The following is a 16,780-nucleotide window of genomic DNA, read 5'->3' as shown; positions in this document are numbered from 1 at the left end:
GTCTCTCTCCAAGTGCAGATATATTCTATCCCTCAGAATTATTTCTAGTAACTTTCCCACCACTGAGCTTAGACTGACTGGCCTGTAATTTCCTAGTCTATCCCTTCCTCCCTTTTTTGATAATGGGAAAACGTTAACAGTCCTCCAGTCCTCTGGCACCTCACCTGTGGCCAGAGAGGATTTGAAAATTACTGCCAGGGCCCCTGATAGCTCTTCCCTTGTCCCTCTCAGCAGCCTGGAGTACATCTCATCCGGGCCTGCGGGTTTATCCACTTTTAAGTCCGCTAAACCCGCTAGTACCTCCTCTCTCTCTATGTTAATTTCTTCTAATATTTCACAGTCCTCCACCCTGATATCTATACCTGCGTCGTCCTTTTCCATTGTGAAGACCGACACAAAGTATTGATTGAGGACTGTACCCACGTCTTCCGGGTCCACACACAGATTACCTCTATGGTCCCTAATTGGCCCTACTCTTTCCCTAGTTATTCTCTTGCTCTTTATATCTTTTAAAAAACCCTTTGGGTTTTCCTTTATTCTTCCCACCAATGCTTTCTCATGCATTCTCTTAGCTTTCCTAATTTCCTTTTTAATTTCCCCCCTGTACTTTTTCTACTCCTCTAGGGACTCTGCCGTATTGAGCCCTTGGTATCTGCCATAAACTTCTCTTTTTTTGCCAAGGTTCTCTGGACTTGGTCCCCCCCCTTTGTCTTTACGGGAACATATTTGCCCTGTACTCTCGCTATTTCCTCCTTGAATGCCTCCCGCTGCTCTGACGCAGTTTTATCTGCAAGGAGCTGCTTCCAGTCCACTTGGGCCAAATCGTATCTCATTATGAGCCTTCATGAATCTTGCGACTATGAGGGTCTCACGAGCAGAGTTGCCTCGTCTGGCCAGTGTGATGGCCTCGTCGCTGGCATTCTCGCCTCCGAAGACCTCATCACCCACATCCCCTTTGACGTCCTCTTCATTGGAGGAGGCGTGCAGCTCTTCCATCTACTCCTCTGCCAGGTCCTCCCTCTGTTGCAGCGTCAGGATATGTGGTGCGCAGAAAGCTACGATGATGCGCGACACCCTATGTGGACTGTACAGCAGTGCTCCACTGCACTTGTCAAGGCACTGGAACCTCATTTTGAAAATGCTTATCGTTTGCTCCACCAAAGTCCGGGTTGTGGCATAAGCCTCGATATACCGTTTCTCTGCTGCAGTCTGAGGCCGCCGCATGGGCATTGTCAGTCATGTCCTCTGCGGGTAGCTCTTGTCCCCAAGGAGCCAACCTTGCAGCGTCTTTGGACCCTGGAAGATGTCAGGGATCTGAGGACGTAGGAGTCGTGGATACTCCCTGGGAATCGTGTGCAGACCTGTGAGATGTTCGTGGTGGTCGCAGACCAGCTGAACATTCAGCGAGCAGCGGCCCTTGCAGCTGACGTACTGGGCTGCTTGTGTCACGGAGATCTAAGTGCCACATGAGTGTGGTCAATTGCACCCTGCACCTGTGGAAAACCAGAGATCACCGCAAACCCCAGCACTCTTGCTTCCTGGCTTCCCTGATCCCAGTCACGATGGGCCAAATGGCCTCCTTCTGCACCATAACAATTCTGTGATTTTGTGATTTGTGAAGCTAGTGTCTGTGACCTCCTGGATGCACTTGTGTATGGAGGCTTGCAATATCCTGCATAGGTCACCTGTGGAGCCCTGGAAGGAGCCACTAGCGTAAAAATTGAGCAGTCACTTTCATAGCCACTGGCGGTGGATGCCCTTCATGTTCCCGTGGTGCCAAATCCTTCAGCAGGTGGCATATGTGACCGACAAGTTCCCTAGACATGTGCAGTATTCGGCAACACTGGTTCTCAGTCATCTGCAGGAATGATGAGCATTGTCTATAGATCCTGGGTCTAACGAGGCACCTACAAGCAATGGCCCGCTGTGGATCTTCAGCTAAGTGTGCAGGAGGCCCTGCTGCACCTTCATCTTGTGGGTGGTGCTTCTCCCATTGGCGAGCCAGGCACCTCCATCGCACTCTTCTCTTTCTTCTCTGCTCCCTGTAAGCCATGAGGCATACCGCTAAATCACCAGGCTCCATGATCCTGATGTTCTCCTCCTGCGAGATCAAAGAGAGAGATGCATGGGTAAGCATAGGTGTCCTAAGGATGTCTCTTCGTTAAGTCTCTGGCTCTGGCTGCGTTTCAAGGTCTCTTCCCGCATGCCAGAGAGTGCTGGTCACCACTTGGATGGCCTGTGTGGAGTGCGCTTCATGGCTGTCCAAAGACCCACCTACCTCAGCCCATTCCATGTGACTGATTGGCGGCAGCTTCAGCCACTGGACTGCATGTTGTGCCTTCAGTTAAGGCGCAGACAGTCTACTAACCCACACTGCAAGGCTGTGCTGTTAACTTGAACCATGATGGATACTGGTCCAAACTGAATAAAGACATTGCAAGGGGTGGTGAGTGCTTCCATCAGTGACTGCGCCTTGTCCACCTTTCGCAAGGAGATTATACAACTTATCCAGTGGTCCAATTGTTTTGCAGCCTCTAAGACGCACATTAATTTTCAGTCTGCGGCCAAGGGGTGAAAAGTTCTGGAGCATTTGGTGGCATTTTCATGCTTTTGCAATGCTTGAGTGGGCAGAAAAGCTTCAGAGGCCCAACTCCAAGCATGTCAATGGAGCTGCTGCTGAATGGTCTCAGCTGTGAAAGAATGCTCACTTTTGACAAGCTTTTCAAAGTGCCTGGCTGCTTCGCTCACCCTCCCCCACCATCTACCACCCAACCCACCTTGTGCTTGTGTACTTTCATCAGTCTGTGCTGCTTTGGACCCCACCAGCCCCACCTGCACTGGAGTCCTTGCCTCGGCACCGCACTGAAAACCAGGTAGGAAAAACAAGACTTGCCTGTGCCCGTCACCGCCCCCCTACCGAATGCATGACACCTCTCCCTTGATGTCCTACAGGTGATCCTTGTGAACACTGTGCAAGATTGTGTGCACTCACCTCTGAGTTCCCTTCGAAATTCAAGTGCCTTTTAAATGCAGCTGTAAATCACGCTGTTCTGAAGTCACGCCAACGTGGGAGGTAAATTTGATGTGGGGGGTGATTCTGGCATGGAGGCTCAGTGATGAGATGCAAATGCATAAAAATTAAGTTCCCGACATTGGACAGCAGGAAACGCGGTCCGCCATCGACGGGCGGAGCAGATGATGACAAACTGGTTTCACACGGCGTAAAACCGATTTTTGGCATTCTCACCATATTGTCTGCGCATGCCACCAAACACACCTGCTGGCAGCAGGAGTGGGAAATTTCTGCCTGGGGGTGTCTGTGAATAAATCTTTGAAATTTAATTATCAATTAACGTAATTTTTCCACTGCTTGTCCAACCTAATAGTTGGCAGGCAGGCAAAAAAGCCAAGCGGCCTTTGCATTTTTTTTGGAAACCTCACCAACAGACGGGATGAGGTTTCCAAAAGCAAGTAAAAATAAAATAAAAACTTTAATTTTTCATTAATAGCATGTCCCTGCTCATGTGACAGAGTCATATGAGGGGACATGTTTTATTACATTTTTAAAAAATTATTTTTTTATGTATCTCTTCATCCCCCTGAGGCAGCTCCGTGCCTCAGGGAGTTTATGCAGCGCTCACTCGCGTGCGGCTGGCTCGAACTACCCCCCTCCCCGCCCCCCGCACAGGCAGCGCTCAGCACTACTGCTCGTATTTCATGCTGAGCGGGCCTTAATAGGCCCACCAGCGTGTAGTCGCAGCACGATGCCGATTGCGAGTAACGGTCGACTTCCCAACCGCCCCCACCGAGCCCACCCGGCAACGGCAAAATTCTGCCCTATGATTCAAAATAATATGTAGGCCATAGCTGTGCAAAGTATTCCAAGAGTGGTCTGAACAAGGCTCTACACAAGTTCAACATAACTTCTCCATCTTTCAATTTTGATACTCTAGAAATGAACCCAAGTGTTTTTTTTTTAAATGGCACTATTAAATTGCCTCATTATTTTTAATCATTTGTGTATCTGTATCACTCGATCCCCTTTGATCAGCCACTGCATTGAGACACGTATAAATTTATGATAGATAAATAACTGCGATGCATACACGCAAATACCTACCCGACCATTGCTAACAACAGCCTCCTGACCAGGTAGCAGCTTCAGAACATCTTGACAGAACAATTGATGGGTGCGAAGGAAGTCGACCCCAATGGTGTTGTACTTCTTCTCAAAGGCATCATTATTCATTCCCTGGAGCAACAGTAATGAATCATTTTAGCTGATTAATTAAGTGACTATTTTCTGGAAAGAAAATTTCTAGCTCTTTCCAAACATATATTTGGGACCATCTCTAAACATAGAGCCTGCCAATAAAATACAAATCTTGAAAATGAATTAGAGGTGTCTTTGACCAATCTACTTAATAAAAGATGAAAGGTGGTACACGGACTAAAAATTTAAATATTGCTATGATCTGAGCCCTGCTGTAAAAAGGCACGTCTGTTAACTATTCAATCAGTGAAGGTATCATTGACATATGGTACAATACAAACCACACAACATCAATTTAGAATGTATATGTTGTAACTGGAATACTGTTCACACTTCAGCACTGTAGAAGTACTTAAATAAATCAAGAAAAGTTGTAATATTAATATGGCTGAGTGTGTAGGAAAACATAATGCCCATGAAAATATTTGCCCCTGGATATTACTTAATTTGCAGGCTGATTGTGTTTCATTGCATTTTTGTTAGTGTTTATAAAAAGTTTCATAAGCCTGATTAATTATGTAAAAAGAAAAGATTTGGGGAAAAAAATGATGATGGTATACAGAGCAAGTGGAATGCTGTAATTCAAACAGACTAACTAGGATTTTTTATATATTTGTTCACGGGGCATCACGGGCTAGCATTTATTGCCCATCACTAATTGCCCTTTTTCAGAGACTCATTTAGGAGTCAACCACATTGCTGGGGGTTTGGAGTCACTTGTTAGACCAGGTAAGGACAGCAGATGGGTTTTTTTACAACAATCGACAATGGTTGCATGGTCATCATTAGACTTTTAATTCCAGATTTTTATTGAATTCAAATTCCACCAGCCATAGTAGGATTCAAAACTGGCTCCCCAGAAAATTACCTTAGGTCTCTGGATTACCCCACCGCCTCCCCTGGATAATGTTTTCCATAAAGGTGCTTTGTAATGCACTCTATATTAATAAATATAGTATTTGTAATATTGCTGTTTTGGTACAGGTCAGAAAACTTCACCTCAGTCTCGCTGATAACTTGACATGGCTATGATGTACAAGTACAAAGGCTCTGTGCTGGCATAAGGGACTGAGAGACAATCATTCTGACCACAGCATATTTCCGTAGTGGAATAATGTTAAAACACCTTTGAATTTACTTTTATATTTCAGAATTTTTATGCTGCTTTTGGGTGAGGAACTGTGGAACAAATCTGTAGAAGGGTGTGAGGAGATAACCTTCCAAATCAGTATTCCTTTAACAGATAATATCTATATGATTTCTTGTCCGCTTCTTTTACACCTGTGGGGGAAAATAATTCCTATCTATATCTGGAGGTTAAGATATTTCAATGAATGTAGAAACCCACATCTGGCGCAGTTGTTTCCAGATCTATTGTAACCGTGCCAAGAGGTCTTCCCTGTACCAAATTCTTCTAGGGCAGATAATAAATTCTTTGTTGTTAAGAGAGCTGAACAGCAAATCATCTTGAACCAAGGTATTGCAACATTGATCAGAAATGGGAGAAAGACATGCCAAAACCTCTTCCGCCAGGGGATCAATAAATCACCAAATTGGGAAATGAGTTCGATTGGTTTTGGATGATAGTTGTTTGTTTAACTCTGAGAATTGCTGCAGGGCATGATAACTCCCATCCCTCCCCACTACCCACAAAAGGGGTGGATTTGGGTCAGGTGGGGCATTAAAATGTAAAAAATCTCAAACTGGGAGGCAGCCTCAGACTTTCACCAACTTTCCGTTTTAATGGAGGCAGGATGAGAGGATGGGTAGGTGAGCAACTCGCCTCCAAGAGCGGGCTGTTTAGTTAAACAATTTAATCAGGCTGTCTGCTCAACAATTATCTACGTTTCAGGTTTGTGCTGGCTGGCTGAGCTTCCCAGGCCTCGGGAAACTCAACCACTAAAGGGAGATGAGAAATACTTCAAACAAGTTAAATGCTTTCCCAGCACTGCTTGTGGGTCAGGAGGAGCAGGAAGGCTTAACCCCTGCACCCTCCAACACCTCCAACCAATGAAATCAGGTGTTTCTCACGTGTCGGTGCAGACTCGATGGGCCGAAGGGCCTTTCCTGCACTGTGATTCTGTGATTCTACACTATGGATATCATTGGACTTCATTTGTTGTTTGGAGATCTGTTTAAATCTTGCTTTGCACTGTCTCATTATGTGTCCACTTCTGTGACAAAAATAACATTCTACTTTTTTATATTGTCAATCGCTAGAAGACTGATTGTTTCCACGTCGATGAAAGTTATTTTTCGATTTAGTTGCCAAGTTGTTTTCTCTCAATTTTTGTTTAGCGGGGGGCTATTTCCCGCTTTGTGACGGAGTCCCGACTTTTTACACCACTTTCAGCTGACTGTTCCCAGCCCAGGTAGGAGAACAGCCAAGAAAATTTGTCAACTCACTCGTGATCAGAAAACGCCCCACACTCTCCATGATCCCCCTACCAATCTCAGGCAAAATCCCCACAATTGGTGGGGGGAGGGCAGTTCCTCACCCCCAATCTCTCCCTCTGATCTCTTGCTGACTGCCTCCATCTCTTCCTCCTAACCCCCATTTCTGACCCTAATTTTGGTGCAAGTCCCTGAGATCATTCTCCCAAACCTCCACACATGCCACGCTTTGCCCCCACCTTGCAAGTTCTACCCCAAGCAGTAGGAAGTCTGGGCTGAAGGAGCTAGGGAGGGGCGAGGCAATGGAGGGGCTTGAAAATTAAGATGAGAATTTTAAAATTGAGGTGCTGTTACATCTGGAACAATTATAGGCGAGACAGCATACGGTGATGAGGTTTGGTTTGAGTTAGGATCTGGCATTAGAGTTATGGATGAGCTTAAGTTTATGAGGGGTTGAATGTGAGAGTGTGACTAGGAGTGAAAAAGTCAAATTTAAAGGTAACAACGGCATGAACGAGGGTATCAGCAGACTGGAAGCAGGCGATGTTATGGAGGTGGAAGTAGGTGGTCATAGTGACAGTGTGGACTTGTGATTGGTAGCTTAATCTTAAGGTCAAATATGACACCATGGTTCTAAATAGTCTAGTTCAGCCTCAGGCGGCAGCTGGTTCCCTGGTTACTCATGGGGAAAAAAAAACCTAACAGTGACATCAGCACTCAGGAAGATGCTGATTGGTGGGTAGCTGGTGAGTTCTTTTTTTAATAATAAAAAACAGAAAATGCTGGAAAAACTCAGTAGGTCTGGTAGCATCTGTGGAGAGAGAAACAGAGTTAACGTTTCGAGTCCGTATGGCTCTTCTTCAGGGCTCTGAAGGACTTGAAACGTTAACTGTTTCTCTCTCCACAGGCGCTGCCAGGCCTGCTGAGTTTTTCCAGCATTTTCTGTTTTTAATTTCAGATTTCCAGCATCCAAAGTATTTGGCTTTTATTTCAGAGTTCTTTTTTATATAAGTCTGCAAGGAATATTTAGTTTATTTCAGTTCAGTTTTATTTAGTCTAATAAATAGAATTATTGGACCACAGTCCCGTAGAGTGCACATCCATATGGTAACTCCAGGATGCTTCGTATGTCCCGGACAACAACATGCACAGGATGTGTCATCAGCTGGAGAGTGGGGGAGTGGGACTGCAGTAATTATAGTTCAGATAAACGTAGGGCTGTATCTTTAAGAAGAATCCTGTGTTGTAAGATCACATGATCTGCGTAAACAAATGTGTTAGCAATGCGGGGAACCTCTACAAGGGAGTTCGTCTTTAGTTATGGAGTTTGATGCACATGTGTAGTTGCTGCTGCTGTCTGTACATAAAGTTAAATGTTTCCACTAAGAAAAGTTGTCCGAAGTTCAACTCTATAACAAACTGGCAATGAGGATAAATCAGATTTGGTGCCGTACCTTGCCCAGCAATTGTAAGTATCTAAGATAGTTAAAAACAAAAGAAGATATGCTCATCTGAAATGGCACAGTTTGGCAGAATCATTCCCTTTGAGCCTGCCACAGAAAATTGGTCTCAATATATAGAATGTCTTGTGTCCTTCTTTCAAGCAAACAAAATCATGGGGGAGGAAAAGAGAGCAATTCTCCTGAGTATTTGTGGGAGCAAAACCTACAGCTTAATTCGAAGTTTGACAGCCCCCAGTGCCCCAGATTCAAAGGCTTTCAGTGAATTAGTGGACCTCGTTAAGGGACATTTTCAACCCAAGGCCTCAGTCACAATGCAGGGGTTCAGATTCAATTCACGGATTAGAGACCCAGGGGAGACAATTGCTAACTACATGGTGAAATTAAAACAGCTAACGGAATATTGTGATTTTGGTGAAATTCTGAATAACATGCTAAGAGATAGTTTAGTATGTGGTGTGCAGGGAGACACAATTCAGCGAAGATTGCTGGCTGAAGTGAATCTTGATTTTAAGAAAGCGTTAGTAATAGCACTGGCGATGGAAAACGGTGTAAGGGATTCACAAGCAATTCAAGGGGCGCAAAATGGTGCTGTTCTCCTACCTGGGCTGGGAACAGTCAGCTGAAAGTGGTGTAAAAAGTCGGGACTCCGTCACAAAGCGGGAAATAGCCCCCCGCTAAACAAAAATTGAGAGAAAACAACTTGGCAACTAAATCGAAAAATAACTTTCATCGACGTGGAAACAATCAGTCTTCTAGCGATTGACAATATAAAAAAGTAGAATGTTATTTTTGTCACAGAAGTGGACACATAATGAGACAGTGCAAAGCAAGATTTAAACAGATCTCCAAACAACAAATGAAGTCCAATGATATCCATAGTGTAGAATCACAGAATCACAGTGCAGGAAAGGCCCTTCGGCCCATCGAGTCTGCACCGACACGTGAGAAACACCTGATCTACCCACCTAATCCCATTTACCAGCACTTGGTCCACAGCCTTGAATGTTATGACGTGCCAAGTGCTCATCCAGGTACTTTTTAAAGGATGTGAGGCAACCCGCCTCCACCACTCTCCCAGGCAGTGCATTCCAGACCATCACCACCCTCTGGGTAAAAAGGTTTTTCCTCACATCCCCCCTAAACCTCCTGCCTCTCACCTTGAACTTATGCACCCTTGTGACTGATCCTTCAACTAAGGGGAACAGCTGCTCCCTATCCATCCTGTCCATGCCCCTAATAATCTTGTATATCTCGATCAGGTCGCCCCTCAGTCTTCCCTGCTCCAACGAAAACAACCCAAGTCTATCCAACCTCTCTTCATAACTTAAATGTTTCATCCCAGGCAACACCCTGGTGAATCTCCTCTGCACCCCCTCCAGTGCAATCATATCCTTCCTATAATGTGGTGACCATAACTGCACATAGTACTCCAGCTGTGACCTCACCAAGGTTCTATACAACTCCAACATGACCTCCCTACTTTTGTAATCTATGCCTCGATTGATAAAGACAAGTGTCCCATATGCCTTTTTCACCACCCCACTAACGCACCCCTCCGCCTTCAGAGATCTATGGACACACACGCCAAGGTCCCTCTGTTCCTCAGAACTTCCTAGTGTCATGTCGTTCATTGAATACTTCCTTGTCAAATTACTCCTTCCAAAGTGTATCACCTCACACTTTTCAGGGTTAAATTCTATCAGCCACTTATCTGCCCATTTGACCATCCTGTCTATATCTTCCTGTAACCCAAGACACTCAACCTCACTGTTAACCACCCGGCCAATCTTTGTGTCATCTGCAAACTTACTAATCCTACTCCCCACATAGTCATCTATGTTGTTTATATAAATGACAAATAATAGGGGACCGAGCACAGATCCCTGTGGTATGCCACTGGACACTGGCTTCCAGTCACTAAAGCATCCTTCTGTCATCACCTTCTGCCTTCTACAACTAAGCCAATTTTGAATCCACCTTATCAAATTACCCTGTATCCCATGTGCCTTTGTCTTCTTTAAAAGTCTCCCATGTGGGACTTTGTCAAAGGCTTTGCTGAAATCCATATAAACTACATCAATTGCACTGCCCTCATCTACACACCTGATCACCTCCTCAAAATATTCAATCAAATTTGTTAGGCATGACCTCCCTCTGACAAAGTCATGCTGACTATCCCTGATCAAACCTTGCCTCTCCAAGTGGAGATAGATACTCTCCTTCAGAAATTTCTCCAATAGCTTCCCTACCACTGACGTGAGACTCACTGGCCTATCTTTACAACCCTTCTTAAATAGCGGAACCACATTAGCTGTTCTTCAGTCCTCTGGCACCTCCCCCGTGGCCAGAGAGGAATTAAAAATTTGAGTCAGAGCCCCTGCAATCTCCTCCCTTGCCTCCCTCAGCAGTCTGGGACACAAATCATCCGGACCTGGATATTTGACCACTTTTAAGCCTGCCAACACCTCCAATACCTTGTCACTCCCTATATCAATTTGCTTAAGAATCTCGCAGTCTCTCTACCCGAGTTCGATACCTTCATCCTCATTCTCTTGGGTGAAGACAGGCGTGAAGTATTCATTCAACACTCCAGTGATGTCCTCCTGCTCCGCCCATAGATTGTCCCCTTGGTCCCTTATGGGCCCTACTCTTTCCCTGGTTATCCTCTTCCCATTGATATACTTATAGAATATCTTGGAATTTTTCCCTACTTTTACCAAAAGAAGTGCCAGATACAACCAATTCTGACATTTATTCATTATTCAACAGTGCATGTGAATGGTAAATCATTAAAAATGGAAGTAGACACGGGTGCTTCTACCACTGTAATAGCAGAACACACTTTCAGTTATTTAAATAAAGGTTATCAACAATTAAATTTGGAACAAACATCTGCCAAGCTGAAAACGTACACCGTTGGAGAAATCCATGTAAAAGTTGTAAGGAACATATCTTTTTATTTCTGTTGGACTGTTGTAAAGTACATATCTATTTATTTTCTGTTGGACTGTGGATTAGAACTACAATGGCTGCAGTTTAAAGGACATGTCTGCTGGAACAGAATGAGAGAAAGATTCAACGTTGCAGTCCTGGAACAGAGTGTGCCATGAAAGACAGGATGGTGCTGAAAAGGAGTCCTGGACCAAGGGAGTTGCCTGACAACAGGATTTCAATTTGCTCTGACCAGGTGACCAGGGTTTGTGTGAGAAGCAGTGCAGGAGAAAGCTCCTGGCCTGCAAAGAGAGAACATCTAAAATCTCTTTCCCTCACATCTCTATATGTTCCTCTCTGAGGAAATCCCTGTAAAAAGGAAAAAGGGGAAACCACTATTAAGAGACATTGAAAGGCAAGTTCTCAACCAGTGAGCTAATATATTGAAAGTGCTGGAAGACCACCTCATGTCATCAACAAGAACTGAAAGGAATTTGGAAGACATTGATCAAAATCGACCCATTGAATCCTGTGCTCCGGATTGGTGCTATTGAACTGTTTTATCCCATCCTTAAAACCCATATTTTGTGTGTTGTGTGTATGTACAGGGATTTAAGAAGGGGGTAGAGTTTAAGTTATAGTGTTAGAAGTTAGCTGTTCATATTTCTTTCTTTTGCCACTGGTCAATGGTAGTTTGTTCAATAAACAGTTATTTACTTATTAATAAGTACAACCTGGTGCTTGTATTCTGTTAGCCTAAATTAAACAGTTAGGTAGAATTGGGGCAATCTGGTGGTTTGATCAAACTTTTCACATTTGTCGTGGCTTGGGAACAATGGGGCTTGATATTGGCCATGTCACTGGCAAACTATCCCCAGTGAGTCGTGACAAAGTTTGGGGACTCAGAACAAAAGGCAACAATGATTTGGGTGTAGATTTTGTAAGTAATAAAAACTAAAAGGAAACACCAGGTTTGTATTGTCAAAAATAAGATGGCACTGGAAACTGCGAAAGCTTTCCTGCAAGTGAATGAAATATCCTTGACGATTTTACAAAGGATCCCAAAATCCAGGTTAATTGAATTGGCAAGTAAATTAAGAGTAGGATTGCCTGCCAAAGCTATGAAGGCAGAGATAATCGAAGGGATGGCACAGCTTTTGAAATTGGAAGGAACCCCCAAGAGACCGAGCTGTCCAAGGGGTGGTTCATTGGAATGGGCTCAAATTCAGTTGCAAATGAAAAAAATTGGAACCAGAGGCAACAGAAAGTATTCCAAAGAGAAAAAGGCAAAAAGGGCAGAGAAAGAAAAGGAAAACAAGAAAGGGAATTAGAAATGCAAAAACTTGATCTCCAGAAGGAAAAGTTGGCAATGGAAGAGAGAATGAGGGAAAGAGACAGAGAGTACCGGCTTAAAAAGCTGAATTTTAAAAAGGAGGCATCAGATGCTGAGGAAAGTTCTGATGATGATAAAACCTTCAACCTAAAATCCAGTGGGGAGATGTTTGAATTTGCACAAGTTCTTCCAAAGTTTGAAGAAAGAGATGTTGAAGCATTCTTTATTTCATTTGAGAAGATAGCTAAAAAGATGAACTAGCCAAAGGAAAACTGGACAGGGCAAATTGATAGGAAGAGCACAGGAAATATATGCTTCACTGTCAGAAGAGGTTTCTGCAGATTATGATGCGGTGAATATTAGTTGGTCCCCTGAAGGTCCCTGTATGCTAAGCATACAGACAAAAGTTTCAAAATTTACATTGAATTTGAAAATATTACAAGCATTAGGAGATTTTTTTTCATTCGCGGGATGTGGGCATTGGTCAGGCCAATGGGCTAGGCCAGCATTTTTAACCAACCCTAATTGCCCTTGCTCAGAGGACATTTAACAGTCAACCACATTGCTGTGGGTCTGGTGTCACATGTAGGCCAGACCAGCACATTTCCTTTCCTGAACAAAACAGTCGACAATGGTTTCATGCTCATCATTAGATCTTTATCGAATTAAAATTCTACCATCTACCGTGGCAGGATTCGAATCCAGGTCCCGAGAACATTACCATGGGGCCTCTGGATTAGTAGTCCAGTGACAATACCACTACACCATCGTCTTCCCTTAACTACTTATGAAGTTTTCAGAGAGACCATTCTCTTGGAAGAATTTAAAAACACCCTACCTTCTGTAATAAGAACCCATGTTGAAGACTAAAAGATTGCAACTGCTAGACAGGTAGCAGTAATGGTTGACAATTATGAGCTGATCCATAAAACTAAACATTTTTTCCATCACCCCCAAAAAGTTGAAAAGGATAGAAAGTGGGAGAGTGAAAGGAAGGCAAGTAGCCAGGGTAAAGAAAGCTGGGGATACCTTGAGATGTCCCCCCCAGATCAGGAAGGAAGGCGCTGAGGGTGGAGATGAAACTCGAAGGCCTAAGTGTTTCCATTGTAATAAAGTGGGACACATTCATTCAGAATGCTGGAAGTTGGGAGGGAAGCCCATGGGACTTATTGGAGTTTTTAAGAGTGAGTCTGAAAAGGGAACTCAAAAACGAAATGCCACGGATAAAATTGTGGCTTTTACTACAAATAAGGGTCTGGAGGTAATCACTGCTGTGAATGCAGGTGCAGTGAATAAGGTAGATGAGGGATACAAAAGGTTTTTGTCTAAAGGAAAGATAACCCCTTTTTCGTCAAGTGATGCAGCTAAACCCATAACTATATTAAGGGACACAGGAGCTACTCAAACTCTTTTGCTGGAGAACGGCCTAGCTTTCCCTCTAGAGAGTTCAATGAAAGCCAAAGTGTTGGTAAACGGGATAAGCGGAGAATATATCCCAGTTCCATTGTACAAAGTGCAATTGGAGTGTAATTTGCTGACTGGATCGGTGGTTGTAGGAGTGGTTAAGAAATTACCCGTGGATGGAGTTGATTTACTCCTGGGGAATGATTTGGCAGGAGTGAAGGTTATAGGAAGCCCATAATCACAGAAAATCCAAGTGAGGCTAAAGAGGCAGAGCAGTTACAAGAGCAAGTTCCTGGTATTTTCCCATCGTGTGTGGTGACCAGAACAATGGCTAAACAAAGTCCATCACCACAGGTCAAAGTAATAACATGAGCAGATGTTAGAATAGCCAAAACTTTCTTTAAGGATGAGGATAATTCAAAGGAAGTGTTTGGCAGGTCTTCCTTAATTGAGGCTCAGAAAGCAGATCCAGAGTTAAACAAGTTAGCATAGTCAGCTCACACTGAAACTGAGGATGAAAGAGTTCTGGAGTGCTATTACTTTAAAAAGAGAGTTCTAATGAGGAAGTGGAGGCACCCTCACAGACCTGCAGATGAAGAATGGACAGTTGTTCATCAGATAGTGGTACCATCCAAATATCATAAGGAGATATTGCGAGTAGCACATGAAATCCCTATGGCAGGACATGTAGGAATACGAGAAACCCAAGCATCAATTAACAGGCATTTTACCTGACCAAGACTTCATAAGGACATAGTGCAATTTTGTAAAACGTGTCACACATGCCAGATAGTAGGTAAACCTCAACATGCAATCAAACCAGCACCTTTAATACCCATACCAATTTTTGAAGAACCATTCAGTCAAATATTAGTAGATTGTGTAGGACCATTACACAAAATGAAAGCAGGACATGAGTATATCCTTACAGTCATGGATATGACAACCCGATTTCCAGAAACTATTCCTTTAAGGACAATTACAGCTAAGGTGGTTGTGGAAAAGTTAACTCAGTTTTTCAATTGAATTTTCAGCTTACTAGTTAAAATACAATCTGACCAAGGTTCCAACTTCATGGGCTGCATTTTCCGGTCAGTGAGCAGGGTCGAGGCCCGCTCGCCGATGCGTAAAATGATGCGGGGTGATGTCGGGCATGTGTCCCGATGTCACCGCGCGTCGTTCCGATCTTTAGTTTGGCGGGCGCTCACCAGAGTCGGCTGCACACCCGCCGAACTGTCAACGGCCACTTAAGGCCTTTAAAAAAGTATTTAACCCAATTAATGGACCTGCCCGTCCAAACTTAAGGTTGGCGGGCAGGCGAAGAGCCCAAGCGGCCTTCAGAAAATACATGAAACCTCATCCACGGGCGGGATGAGGTTTCATGAAAGATTTAAAATGGGTATGAAATTTTTAAATAAAAGTAATTGACATGTCCCTGCTCATGTGACAGTGTCACATGAGGGGACATGTCAGGAATATGTTTTTCTCCCTTTAATAAAGTTTTCAAACTTGAGCCGAGCTCCCTGAGGCAGCACTTTGCCTCAGGGAGATCTGTGCACTCTGTCGCACGCATGTGTGAAAGAGTGCACTCCCACCTGAGGGAATCCCCCCCCCCCTCCGCCTGCACAGGGGGCGCACAGTGCTTCTGGGCAGACGTCACGCTGGGCGGGCCTTAATTGGCCCGCCCACGTAAAATGGCAGCGCGCCCCCGACTGAGGGTGCTGATCAGGAATCCGCCCGCCTGCGCCCACATCTGCACAACCCCCCCAACGGGGGGAAAATGCTGTCCCATGTCTAAAGTTTTCCAGGACATAATCAGCAGTAGTTGTCTAATATCCAAAAAGTCTACTACCTATCATCCACAGACACAGAGAGCTTTAGAGAGATACCATCAGACTCTCAAAACCATGATTAAGACCTATTGCCATGATTACTCAAAGGATTGGGACAAAGGATTAGATTTCTTATTATTTGCTCCCAGAGATTCTCTGAATGAATCTACTGGATTTAGTCCATTCGAATTGATCTATGGTCATGAAATAAGAGGCCCATTAAAAGTGATTTAGGAAAAGTTCCTAAAGCAGACGGACAAATCCTCCATGTTGGATAGTGTGTCCACATTTCTAGAAAGGCTCACAGGAGCATGTAAAGTAGCACGAGAGCACTTAAAAATTTCCCAAACCAAAATGAAAGAATGGGCAGACGAACATGCTACAACCAGAACCTTCCAAGCAGGTGATGAAGTATTGGTATTATTACCTTTGCAGGGTGAACCCCTGAAACCAAAATCAGTGGCCCCTACAAGATAGTTAGGAGAGTTAGCAAAGTGACTTATCTGACAGACATTCCTGAACGTAGGAAGAAGAAGTGGTTATGTCATATAAACATGCTGAAGCAATATCATTGCAGAGAAGGTGATAAGGCAGAGCAAGTGTGCCAGGTGGTAGGAGTAATGGAGGAAGACAGAGACATTAAGGGTAAGGTAGAAGGAGAAGTAGACAGTGCCCAATGTCTCCTCCTACAATTCGACTAGCCAATACGACAATACTGGGACAGTTAGACACTGTGTTCTCATATTTGGAGGATGGGCCGAGGAAAGATCTAATAAGTTACTTAGGCAGTTTGTGCCTAACTTCAGCACAATAGCTGTACCTCTCACCAATTTATTAAGAAAACAGGCAAAAGTAGTATGGTCAGCAGAATGCCAAGCAGCCCTTGAAAAGCTAAAGGCAATCTTAATAAATGAACCACTGTTGGCCATCCCTGACTTTACCAAACCTTTTAAAATGGCAATTGATGCTAGTGACTTAGGGGTAGGTGCAGTCCTATTACAAGGTGATGAATTAGGGATAGAGAAGCCACTGGGGTACTTTTCCAAGAAACTAAATCAATATCGGAGGAAGTACTCTACAGTCGTAAAAGAAACTCTAGCATTAGTGTTGTCTCTTCAACACTTTGAAGTTTATGTCTGACATGATAACA

General features: G+C 44.0%; 1 protein-coding gene across 2 annotated transcripts in view; it reads right to left on the bottom strand.

Annotated features, from left to right (window-relative positions):
- The window catches only part of uggt2 (UDP-glucose glycoprotein glucosyltransferase 2), a 400,098-nt gene that overhangs the window by 144,139 nt on the left and 239,179 nt on the right, over positions 1–16,780 (bottom strand). For both annotated transcript variants that reach the window (XM_078545909.1, XM_078545910.1), the window contains exon 23: positions 4,121–4,252. In XM_078545909.1, coding sequence (XP_078402035.1) covers positions 4,121–4,252 — 132 coding nt within the window. The remainder of the gene's footprint in view (positions 1–4,120; positions 4,253–16,780) is intronic.

Source organism: Cetorhinus maximus, chromosome 7, assembly GCF_964194155.1.
Source record: "Cetorhinus maximus chromosome 7, sCetMax3.hap1.1, whole genome shotgun sequence".
NCBI classification, from domain to species: Eukaryota; Metazoa; Chordata; class Chondrichthyes; order Lamniformes; family Cetorhinidae; genus Cetorhinus; species Cetorhinus maximus.
The sequence above is the reverse complement of the archived record's forward strand: the minus strand, read 5'-3'. Positions and strand labels throughout refer to the sequence as shown.